Here is a 12,122-nt window from a genome sequence, read left to right as displayed (position 1 = left end):
GCAGCTGAGGGGCCAGCAGGCCTGGGTTCCTGTCCAGGCTGCACCTCCACCGGGCCTACGATCCTTGTTTTCCCTGTTATGAAATGATAACGAAAACTTAGCTGCTTTTTAGGTTTTCAGAATCTTTTTATGTGTGTTTGGCAGAACATGAATTATAATTCCCCTTTTTTAGGTGTGGAAACTAAGGCTTAGATAAGTTTTAGCTTGGCCAACATTATGCGGCTCGTGAGCAGTGGAGCCAGAGCCTGGATGCAGTGAGCAAGTGCAGGCCAAGGATCTGCCCGTCACGGGCTTCCTCCTGCAGCGGGGCCATGCACCCGGGCTCGCAGGGCAACACGGGGATGTGCAGGTCATGGCCCCACCCTACCTGCAGCAAGCTTAGGGCCCAGGTGGGGAGCTGAGACCAGGAGACACGCGAGAACGTGTAGAAACAGGCAGTAGAAACAGTAGAAACGGCAGTAGAAACAGGCCATCACCCCATGCTCTGACAAAGCCCAGATCAGGGCCTGGACAGCAGTGGGGTGGGTGGGGGTTGACACTGGATTTAAGCAGTGGCGGTGCCTGGGTGTTTGAGGAGCTGGGACCCATTGTGGCTGGAGTGCCTGTCAGTCTGAAGGCTGCAGGATTGGCTGGAGGAGGCAGAGCAAGCAGCTGATGCCCCAGACCCAGGTTCCTCTTCACGGAGGCAGAGGCAGTGCCGCATCCCGCAGTGCCTCAGGGCATCCTAAGGAGCACTCATTAGAACACCAAGTTCTTCTGCTTTATAGAGATCCTGTGAGGCCGCCCCCTGCATGGCTACCCCATGCCCACCCCATGCCCTCCCAGCTCCTGCAGCAGCACCTTCTCTTCACACCCCAGCCCCTGCCCTATGTGTGCCCCCCGACCCTGAGGGGCTGGCCTGGTCACTGTGAGGGCGCTACTGTACGTGCCTGTGCCCATCAGACAGTGAGCCCTTGGAAACTGCCCTTTAAATGAATGCTGCTGAGTGACCAGAACATGGCACACTGAAGTCTGCAGGGGGCTGGTGGGGCCTGCCAGGGTAGCCTGCATTGGCCAGATGGGCAGATTTGTCTGGGGGCCCTGTGCCCTCTCAGAGCCTGATCTGGGAAGGACTTTGGCCTGGACCTCACTGGAAACATGGTGGGGACGCAAACCTGCCACCTGTCTTCCTTACAGAGCACCTGGCTGGAGTTTAAGGCCAAGGTTTTCTCCAAAAGTGAGCCCGGATCCTCCTCCGAGTAAGTGGTGGGCCTCAGGACAAGGGGTGGGTCATGTGCCCAGGCAGACTGTTCCCTGGGAGACCGCATCTCCTCCACCACTGCACATCGTTTATCATCAAAATAATTTCAAGAAAGGAGATTTCTTCCCACATATGTGGCACACCATGTAGAGAAGCTGGGAAGCTCCTTCCTATTGCCTGATCAGCTGTGGCTGCTCCCTTAGGTCTTTCCATCTGTCTGTCCCAGGTGCAGGAGCAGGGTGGTCTGCCTAGGAATGAGGGGCTTCCCAGGTCGGTCCGTCCTGGGTGCAGGAGTGGGGTGGTCCACACGGGGCAAGGGGCTCCCCTAGGTCTATCTGTCCTCGTTGCAGGAACAGGGAGGTCCACATGGGGTGAGGAGCTCGCTAGGTCTGTCTGTCCGTCCTGGGTGCAGGAATCAGTTGGTCCACATGGGGAGAGGGGTTCTCCTAAGTCTGTCCTGGGTACAGGAGTGGGGTGGTCCACATGGGGTGAGGGGTTCCCTAGGTCTGTCTGTCCATCCTGGGTGCAGGAGTCAGTTGGTCCACATGGGGAGAGGGGTTCTCCTAAGTCTGTCCTGGGTACAGGAGTGGGGTGGTCCACATGGGGTGAGGGGCTCCCTTAGGTCTGTCTGTCCTGCAGGAATGGGGTGGTCCACATAGGGGCAAGAGGTTCTCCAGGTCTGTCTGTCCTGGATGTAGGAGTGCGGTGGTCCACACGGGGCGAGGGGTTTTCCTAGCTCTGTGTCTGTCCTGGGTACAGGAGTGGGGTGGTCCACCCAGGGGCGAGGGGCTCCCCTAGGTCTGTCTGTCCTGGGTGCAGGAAAAGGGAGGTCCACATGGGGCGAGGGGCTCTCCTAGGTCTGTCTGTCTGTCTGTCTCTCCTGGGTACAAGAGCAGGTTGATCTACACGGGGTGAGGGGGTCCCCAGGTCTCTCTGTCCTGGGTGCAGGAACGAGGTGGTCCACATGGGGCGAGGGGCTCCCCTACGTCCCTTCTGCTGTGATGCTCTCCTCTCTCATGCCCAGGCTGCTCCAGGCATGTGGGAAGCTGAAGCGGCAGCTCTGCGCCATCTACCGGCTGAACTTCCTGACCACAGCCCCCAACAGGGGAGGCCCACACCTGCCTCAGCACCTGCAGGACCAAGTGCAGAGGCTCATGCGGTAAGTGCGGTGCGGCCCCCTGGATGGCAAGGGCAGGGTCTGGGGCCCGTACTTCCTCCATGCAGCCCGAGCTTCCCTCGGCAGGGAGAAGCTGATGGACTGGAAGGACTTCTTGCTGGTGAAGAGCAGGAGGAACATCACCATGGTGTCATATCCTGATGCCGGGGCTCCAGCCAGCCCAACAAGCCTCTCGGGTCTTCTGCCTCCACACGTGCTCCCTAGAAGGACTGTGGGCCCCAGGGAAGGGGAATGTATTTTCTACCCCTCAGCTGCTCACCACCTCTCTGAAGGAAAACAATAGGACATAGTGACCCGTGTGCCTTGTCTATAGGAACTTTCCAAGCTGAAATTACAGGAATTCCTCCTGTCCCAAAGTAAATTCACAAAAGCCATAAGACTCTTTGTGTCAGTGTTGCCAGCTGGCAAAATAGTAATAGGTATTCCACAAGGGGTGGAGACGGGGTGGGTTCCTGTGGTCTAGTTGGGTTGAAAGGGCCATGTCCTTCTTAGATCATCACAGTGGACAGTGGCATGTAAAAGCTCCGAGAAGGCCTACAGTAAATGTTTATCCCTGTTTCAAAAACCATTCCTAAGACTGTTTGACCCTTTTATTATGGAACACTAATTTCATTGAATACTGATTTTCCATGGAACTTGATGTAAAACAGCTTTTCCCATATCATCTCTGAAGTGTCCAGCCCTCAGTCTCCTGAGGCAGGTCCTCAGTGGGCAGGTGAAAGGATGCCAGAGGGCCTCTTTAGCCACCAGCTGCTGCCCTTCCATGGATATCTCTTCCCCTCCCAAATGGGAGCCTTCCAGACTCTCATGATGAAGTGTAAGGGTTTAGCAAGGTCACATTGAGGTGCATAGGTTGGGCGGTCAGCTAGGCTCACTCATGAACCAAGTGGCTGTGCTCACATTCCAGCCTCACGTGTGTATGACTTAAATTCATCCCTCATGAAAGCGATGAACTGTGAGCAAACCATGTTCCTATAGGGCCAGAACTGCCCATGTCAACTGTGCAAGCGTTGAGGATCTTACAGCTTTTCAAGGCCTGGGGAGCTGGGAGGTAGTGGGGATCTGAGGAAGCAAGGATACAGGGGGCTTGGCTGAAATGGAAGCTGCTGGAGAGAAGTAGTCCTGGCCCTCCTGCCACCATAACTGGGCACAGCTGGAAGCCCAGGGCGAGGACAGAGGCAGGTCATCCCTAGCTCCTGGCTTGGTAAGCACCTTAACTCAGACCTTCACCTACCTAGAAGACTTCCCAGGCTTGGTGCACTTCATCTACGTGGACCGCACAACCGGGCAGATGGTGGCGCCTTCCCTCAACTGCAGTGAAAAGACCTCGTCGGAGTTGGGCAAGGGGCCGCTGGCTGCCTTTGTCAAAACCAAGGTAACCATTCGGGCCCAGGGTGGGGATGGGTGGGCCTTAGCCAATATTGGGCAGTCCCTCCTGGTGTGATCCACATACCTGGGGCTAGCAGAGTGCACTGGGCAGCAGGCCAGAAGAGGCAACGGCCAGTGCCAGCATAAATAAGTGCTCAACAAGTATTTGTTGAATGAGCTAGAATGGAGAGAACAGCAAGGTACCTCAATTGGGCATCAGAACTTAAAACAAGGTGATTTCTGTTAGGGAAGCGTTCCCTGGAAATTCTTTTATTCTCCTTATTTAACTGATGGGTTTTCATGGCAAAGTTATATTTTTGGTAGGGGGAGGACCCCTGCCACTGTCCAAAAAAACTATACGTGTGTGTGTGTGTGCGTGCCTTCTTTTTTTGGGGGGGAGCCGTGGGGGGCAAGTGAAGTTTATTCTAATGTTTAAAACAAGATAGGCAGATGGGAAGTTGGGTGGCAGAGGCATGTGTTGGAAGCCCAGCCCCATCTCCCACCAGTTATGTGGTTTTGGGCAGTACTTAGCCCAAGTGTCAGTTTCCTCATCCGTAGAAGGAAAAAATGCTGCTATTTATGTCACAGAGTTATGAAGATTACATGAGAGGATACGTGTCAAATATTTAGCATAGCACGTGGTACAAAATGCAGATACAGTTCATTCAGTACTTACTGGCAGCATCGTCATCACCATCTTCGTCCTTGCCCCTCATTCTGGAGACAGTCGGGGTTATCTTGGAACGTTTCTTTTTGTTGGTTTTCTGTGCAGTTTGGTGTAGTTGAGATCACTCTGTATGTGCAACTTTGTTACCATGTTTTCACTTCACATTATAGCAGATACATTTCCTCATGCCATTAATTCTTTATAGACATGATTTTTAGCAGCTCCGTAATAGTCCATCATGTGAATGTAACATAATTTATTGAATCATTTCCCTGATGTTTAGACATACAGATTATTTCTAGGCTTTTGCTGTTATAAATAATTCTGCAGTATACACCTTACATACATCTGTGTCCCCATCTCTGATTATGTCCCCAATATGGATTCCTAGAAATGGAATTACTAAGTCAGATGGGAGGAATGTTTTTAAGGTTATTAATGGATGTTGTCAAATTACTTTCCTGAAAAGTATAATCAATCCATGGCAGATTTAATTAGTAATTGCACAGTGATGCAGTTTGGAGCAGATCGCCTGTCCCTCCCGCTAAGGGTGGAGGAGCGGGCTCCTCGAGTCTCTTCCCAGCCCTGAGAGGTGGGAGAGAGCCCACTGTCCCTACGGCCTTCCCTGGGGCACTTCGCTGGCAGCATTGGTGACGGTCCCTGCGTCAGGCAGGAGGACAGTCCCAGGGGAACTAAGGCATGTGGTTTCTCAGGCCCTGGGTTTCCATCTGACCCCTTGGTGAGCTCTGATTTGGACTTCACCCCTGGCTCAGGACATCCTACAGGGTCACTCACCTGGACCATCATCAGTTCCCAGCCTGAAGGGCACTAGGATGGATTCAGGAGACCACACCTTGTTCTCCTGTGTTAATTAATGATGTCCCTGGCTATTTTCTAATTTCACTAATTTATTTATTTTAATATTATTATTTTTTGAGACAGGGTCTCACTTTGTCACCCAGGCTAGAGTGCAGTGGCACAAACACAGCTCACTGCAGCCTCAATCTCCTGGGCTCAAGCGATCCTCTCGCCTCAGCCCCCCAAGTAGCTGGGACTACAGGTGTGTGCTATCACACCCAGCTAATTGTTGTGTGTTTTTTGTAGAGATGAGGTTTTGCTATGTTACCCAGGATGGTCTTGAACTCCTGAGCTCAAGCAATCCACCTACCTCAGCCTCCAAAGTGCTAGGATTATAGGCATAAGCCACCACACCAGCCCAGTTCACTAATGTATGGCTTATGTGTATAGTAAAGTTACACAAAGCTTTTTTACATATATTTTGCCCCCACGCTAACTGGAGGGTAGTCCATCCGTCCAATAATGATTTATTGTTGAGCCTTCTGCTCTGGGCCAAGGCAGTGCCCAGGTACTAGGAGAGGCCCCTGGCACTCACGGGTTTCTCATCTGCGCACTTTCCTTCCTTCAGAGGTGAGAGCTGCCCGGGCAGACCAACGCTGAGAGAGTGGTGCTCCTCACTTTCCTCTTTTCCCCAGGTCTGGTCTCTGATCCAGCTGGCGCGCAGATACCTGCAGAAGGGCTACACCACGCTGCTGTTCCAGGAGGGCGATTTCTACTGCTCCTACTTCCTGTGGTTCGAGAATGACATGGTAGGTGAGGCGAGTCTCTGGGCCAGGACAGTCCGCACACATTTCCCACTCTGTCACTCTTGGATTCATTTCTTCTGAATTGTTGTCTGTCTGTCTCATCTTCTCTTCTTGTTGCTGGTAAGCCCAGCAGGTTGGGACCCAGAGCTCAGAGGTCACAATTTCACATGGGCATTTAACTGCTTTGTGAGCCCTCTGCCCAGCTGTCTGGCAAACTCTTGCCATTGTCCACGTGGCATCCAGGCACACATGTGAGCAGATAGGCACACGCCCCACTGTGGGAAACGCGACTCAGATCATACACTTTGTCGCTGGTGCTTCCATGTCGCCAGCATCACATGCCAAGCATGGCACACGGTCATCCCTGTGGCATAGGCCCCTGAACTCAAGAGCATAGGCCCTGCTTGAAGCAGTGAGCCAGGCCACCCAAGGAGACACTGGTGGTGTGGCTCGGGGCCCTGGCCTCCTGGCCCTACACTGCTTCCTCTGGGCCTCACCGTTACTGCAGAGTAGGCTCCGGTGAGGGGAGCTTACTGTCTGTGGCCACCTGCCCCTCTCCTCCTGTCTCTCCCTCCTCTCTGTCTCTTCCCTTTCTTTGCTTTCCTCTTGTTTCTCTTTTATTTCCATCTCGTTTGTCACCAGGAATGGTGGTTCCAGCTCTCAGGAGCGTTCCTCCTCCCTCGCAGCCCTTGGTCTCTGGGTCCCTGAACTACTGTGCCTTCCCCTGCACCCACCCTGCACTCTCTTTGTTCACTGAGGGTGACAGCCATCCCTTTCCATAGGGCAGGGCGGTTACTGGGGCCCTCCGCCACTGTTCTCTCAGTCATCCCTCACAGCCTTGTGCGGTGGCTGGGGCAGGGATCCCTGACCCCATTGTATGGATGGAGACACGACGATCTAGAGATCAGACGCCATGGCCAGGGCCACCACCGAGGTTGTTAAGTGCGGAAGCCGGAGCCCAAGCTCTCCTCCCCCAGCCTGCAGGCTCCCTGCTTTCCTCTGTGCCCCTGGAAGTGCCCAGGACTTGTGTACAACAGAAGTGCTAGAAAATTCCTGTGACCTTTACCTTCACTTCTAGGGAGGGACAGGAGTCTGTGTGCTTGGGTGGCCCCGTGGGGTGATACAGTGAGGCAGAGCTGTGAGCTGGAGAGGCCAGGTTTGAATGTCAGCCACACAGCCCAGCTGGTGCCACGGGGGCAGCCCTGCACGCTGCGGAGTCCACTCCCCCTGCATGGCAGGCCACGGTGCCCACACAAGCATCAGCTAATCGCCATGTTCGTGCCTGGCACACAGGGCACGTCCAGCAGATCTTAATTCCCTTCCCACCTTATCCCACCCTGGCAATTCCCAGTTCTTTCAAAGCAGAGGCTTAGGCCTTTTGTGAATGCTCTGCTCTTCAAGACCCTGAATGACAGCCCTGCAGGTTGCCCTCCTGAGCGTGTGTGTGTGGCCTGTGCAGGTCCAGGTATTGATGGGAATGAGAGCTACCCTGCCAGCCCTTGGAACTTTGTATACTTTGTCTCTAATGTTCATAAGGCGACTGTTGTTATTCTGACTTCAAAGATGAAAAACCAAGGTCCAGGCATTTTCCCAAGCACCCAGCGCACAAGGCAGAGCCAAGCCAGGCTGCGAGCCCGGTGCGTCTGACTCGGGCCCGTGTGCTCCCCCGACACCCACTGCCTCCCTGTCCTCCCTCCTCAGGGGTACAAACTCCAGATGATCGAGGTGCCCGTCCTCTCCGACGACTCGGTGCCTATTGGCATGCTGGGAGGAGACTACTACAGGTGACGGCGCGTCGGGAGCCGCTGGGGACGGACGCTCCTGTGTGGGTGATAAGTACTTGCCTCTGCCGGGAGCGGCTTCTGCTTCAGCAGTGCCCTACCCTGGACCCAGAAATCCACACTGGGAACACCTTCCCAGCTGGGCCTGTGTGCAGTGAGGGAGGATGGGTGTGGAGGGCACGTCTGTGTTCCTACCACCTTCCTGCTGGCATGGTCTCGGCAGCACGGGAAACGTCTGCGCCCGGCCCAGAACATCCCCACTGCTGCCTCGTAGCCAGGATGGCACTGTTAGGTCAGTGAGGAACAGGAGCAGGTGTCAAGGCCCACGTGCAGGGGCCTAGTGAGATGACCGAGGACATGGGCATTTGCTCGCGAGGGCCCCGAGAGGCCTCTGGCACTGGAGGAGGGCAACAGCCTCGCTCCTGAATCCCATCCTCCCTTTCCTCCCCAGGAAGCTCCTGCGCTACTACAGCAAGAACCGCCCGGCCGAGGCTGTCAGGTGCTACGAGCTGCTGGCCCTGCACCTGTCTGTCATCCCCACTGACCTGCTGGTGCAGCAGGCCGGCCAGCTGGCCCGGCGCCTCTGGGAGGCCTCCCGTATCCCCCTGCTCTAGGCCAAGGTGGCTGCAGTCTGCCTTTGCACCCCGTCCTCCAGCTGCTCTTGCTTGCCACTGTTCCCCATGGCAAGAGCCTGCTGTCTGCAGTGGCCGTCCTGAGGATGGGGCAGAGTGCCCAGGGTGGCCCCAGGGTTTCTAAAACCCCACCTAGACCACCCTCCATGTGGGGTATGTGCAAGGCCCCAGATCCTTCTCTCTGGAGGAAGAGGGAAGCCCAGGGGTCCAGTTTGTCTTCGTGAAACAAAAGTGGCAGCAGCTCCTCTGCCAGAGCTGCCTCTGCCTTATCCTGGGAGATGGGGAGGGAGCCCACCCGGCAAGCTCTCTCCTACCCCAGGTAAAAGGTGCTCCTTTGCCTGGGTCTGAATTCCAGCCCTGCCACTTCCTCTCTGCATCTCCCGGAAAGTTTCTTCTATTCCTCACATTTAAAGCGATCGCACCTCCCTCCCAGGGTGGTGTGAGGATTACCCAATGCGGTAGGTGCTCAATAAATGTTGGTCGTTGTTATCACTGAAGCTCAACACGCTTGTGCTTCTAGACCCTTCTGTCGTGCCGATAAGCCCTTGCTAAGTCCCAGCCCCTTCACGCTCGGCTGGCGTCTGCCCTGGGGCTGGGGTTCTCAAGCCCCTGGCCCTGGCCCAGAGATATGGATTCGCTTGGCGGCCGTGGAGCCCAGGCTTTGATGTCTTTCAAAGCTTCCGTGGTGCGCCCTGGATTGAGAACCACCACCCAAGGGGTACAGCCCCTCTCTTCCAACCGAGAAGTTCCTGTCCCAGAATGGACCCAAGGACAAGAGATCCTGAGAGCCCTGGGACTGGGAGCATCTGCTCCTCTGAGACCAGGAGGCTGGTGCTGGGCCAGAGAGGGCGGCGTGGCAGAAATCAGCGTCTACCGCAGCACAGGAACAGATGGCCCTGTGCTGTGCATGGGGGAGCCGCGCCTTCTGTGTCTTCAGTCTTGGGCCAAAATTCACGCAGACTGGTCTCTCCCTTGCAGGGGACAGCTTTGGGGAGGCGTTGGGGGAGCTCGAACCCACACGTTGGTCTAAACCCAGAGAAGGAGGCAGTGAGGAAGTGTCCCCTCAGGTGACTGGATCTGTGTTCCTCCTTATCATCATCTGATGGAATGGCAATGAAAAGCATGGATTGTGGAAAATACAGAAAAGCATAAAGGAAAAAACTCCAATCCTCTGAACCCACCAGTGTTCAGGACACCTGCTTTTGTCGCCTACTATTTCCCTTTAGTTTTTCGCAGTGGCTGAATGTGATATGTCTAGTTTAACCAGTCCCCTTGATCTTTCTATATAATAAATAACACAGGGGTGGACATCCTGAATCAGATCTTAGCAGAGATGCTCACATGCGGGGTAACTGTCCATGGTGTGTGGAGGGGTCCTCGGAACCCCCTCTTAGGATCATCTCCACATACTGTCCCAGTTCTGAGATTCATTACCAACAGCAGGTTTCCTTCACACTGCCGTGTCAGAGCAGCGCAGGAACTCTCTGCTCCGCTGCGAGGGGCCTTCTCCTCCTAGGGAACACTCTGCTGAGCAATGGGCAGAGAACAAAGGGGCTCCTCATTCAAGGCAGGCCTAAGGGAGGGTCAGAAAGAACTTTAGCTGGAGGTATCTACCAATGTGACCTCCAATCCTTGGGGATTCTGGGAAAATGGGCAAAGTGCCAAAAGAAGAGAATTGGCCGGGCCTTCAAAAGAAGAAAACCCAGAGAATTACAGACAGTGAACTTGCCCCTAAGCCCTCGTTGAGGGGTGTGTTTGAGCATTTAGGAGAGGACTCCAGTGCTCCTCAGCGACAAACACAGCTGCCTTTGCGGTGTCTGAAGGCCCTGGTCGTGGTGACACTAGATGGCTGCCCTGGGTGCCTCCTGTGGGTGTAGAGGCATCACCACTCTGCACTGGCAGACTCAGCATGGAGTCGGAGCAGAGTCTGACACGAGCACTTGCCATCCCAGGCATTTCAGTTCTGACTGAGAAGGGAGCCGCACAGGGGAGGAGAGGGCCCTTTGGAGCTCCGCTCTGCCTCCACCACTCCCTAACCCCGCAGCCTCAGTGCCCTCATCTGTAAAATGGGGAGTTTTGCCTACAGAGTTCAGCACAGTGCCAGCCTGACATGGGAACCCCAGTGGATTATCAGTTTTGTCATTATTCCCCTGCATCCTGGAGGTGACACCGCCTGGTTAATAGGCAACCCCTGCCGATTGCCCAGCACAGCCGCACAGCAGCAGGAGGCTGGCCTGTGGCCAAGAATGCACGGTGGAGGAGGGCTAGAGGGGGACTGCAGCTCCTCCTCTTCCTGCTTCCTCCCTGCTCCACCCCCTGCCTAGGGCAGCACAAAAGCAAATCTCTAGCTAACTCCCTGCCTAGCAAGGCCCAGCCTGGGGCAGAAATGGCTGCAAGTGGCCGAGGTCTCTGCAGGGCTGTGGCTGCCTCTCCCTTCCCAGCTTGGAGACGAGCTCACACAGAAGCCAGGGGAGGTCTGAAGCCTGAGTATGATGCGGTGGTGATAGGAGCAGGTAAAGTGGTAAAGCAGGCTGGGCCAGAGCTGAGGGGCGGGAAGGCAGCCCTGCTCAGAGCTTGGTAGGGAGGGGGAGGCCTTGCCAAGCCCCACTGCTCTCTCCTCGGGCATAACCCGCCAGAAGTTTATACACTAGCAGGGGCTGCAACGGAAAGCCCTTCCATCTGGCAGGCAGGCACCTGGGATTCTGGGGCTGGCTCTGCTGTGTGGCCTGGGGCAAATGCTTGCCTTCTCTGGGCTTGGATCTTCCATGGAGAATGACAAGAAGACTAGGTGAGCTCAGGGGTTTCCCTCTATCTCCTGCAAAATGACCTAGTTTCCACCACATTCTCAGCCTGTGGTTTTAAGGGTTGGAAAGAGCTCTGGGCCAACAGACAAGTGAAATCCAGCACCCTCCCCCCACCTCCCCCACACTGCCGTGAGTTCTGGTCACCACTGCCTTACCACTGAGGCCACCCATCCTCACAAGAAACTGCAGTCATTTCATAAAGGCCAGTTAGGATAAAACAGAACTGAGTTCCGGAGTTCCTACTGCGTGTCTGCAGAGGGCAGTGGCCCCCATTGCCTTGCAGCTCTGGGCCATTTGTGAATCTGCAGTGATCCTGCCATACTTTGCCAACCCCTGGGCTCAAGAGTATCAAAGTCTACTGGGTGCTAGGGGAAGAAGCAGGCCCAGGACCAGGTGGTTCTTCCTTAGTGCCTTCCATTCACACTTGCAGAGGGCCCCAAATGCATGATTGCCAGCTAGGGCTTACAGAGATAATGACAGGGACCGAAAGCAGACGGCACTCATTATGCAGCTTTGAAGGCATGTCTTCATTTTCCTATGTACTAGAGCAGTTGCGAGCTGGTAGATACTCAACAGTCACCTCTCCAGGGAAAAATGTGTGATTGTGTGTGTGTGTGTGTATATGTATACACACACATACATATATACACACACACGTATATACACACACGTATGCATATATGTATACATATATGTGTATACATACATATATAGACACACACATGCTTATTTTAAATATTGAAATAAAAGATACACTGCACACAATTTTACAAATAAAAATACAATACTCTCAATTTAAATGCAGTCTAGGCAAGTGATTCTTACCAAAGGCTTTCTTTGATTTTTGCC

The 12,122-nt window shown here is 54.5% G+C and overlaps 2 protein-coding genes across 2 annotated transcripts in view; both read left to right on the top strand.

Moving 5' to 3' along the window:
- The window catches only part of HPS1 (Hermansky-Pudlak syndrome 1), a 30,445-nt gene extending 21,683 nt beyond the window's left edge, over nucleotides 1-8,762 (top strand). Inside the window, exons 14-20 of the mRNA XM_012000706.1 lie at nucleotides 1,177-1,238; nucleotides 2,265-2,399; nucleotides 2,484-2,549; nucleotides 3,648-3,792; nucleotides 5,946-6,059; nucleotides 7,758-7,840; nucleotides 8,289-8,762. Coding sequence (XP_011856096.1) covers nucleotides 1,177-1,238; nucleotides 2,265-2,399; nucleotides 2,484-2,549; nucleotides 3,648-3,792; nucleotides 5,946-6,059; nucleotides 7,758-7,840; nucleotides 8,289-8,451 — 768 coding nt within the window. The 3' untranslated portion in view covers nucleotides 8,452-8,762. The remainder of the gene's footprint in view (nucleotides 1-1,176; nucleotides 1,239-2,264; nucleotides 2,400-2,483; nucleotides 2,550-3,647; nucleotides 3,793-5,945; nucleotides 6,060-7,757; nucleotides 7,841-8,288) is intronic.
- Nucleotides 8,763-10,772: 2,010 nt separating this feature from the next.
- Nucleotides 10,773-12,122, top strand: part of PYROXD2 (pyridine nucleotide-disulphide oxidoreductase domain 2) — a 35,085-nt gene continuing 33,735 nt past the window's right edge. Inside the window, exon 1 of the mRNA XM_012000693.1 lies at nucleotides 10,773-10,982. Within this exon, the coding sequence (XP_011856083.1) occupies nucleotides 10,856-10,982 (127 nt within the window). The 5' untranslated portion in view covers nucleotides 10,773-10,855. The remainder of the gene's footprint in view (nucleotides 10,983-12,122) is intronic.

This window comes from Mandrillus leucophaeus, unplaced genomic scaffold, assembly GCF_000951045.1.
Source record: "Mandrillus leucophaeus isolate KB7577 unplaced genomic scaffold, Mleu.le_1.0 Scaffold117, whole genome shotgun sequence".
Classification (NCBI taxonomy): domain Eukaryota; kingdom Metazoa; phylum Chordata; class Mammalia; order Primates; family Cercopithecidae; genus Mandrillus; species Mandrillus leucophaeus.
Note: the sequence above shows the minus strand (reverse complement) of the source record. Positions and strands in the feature narration are given on the sequence as shown.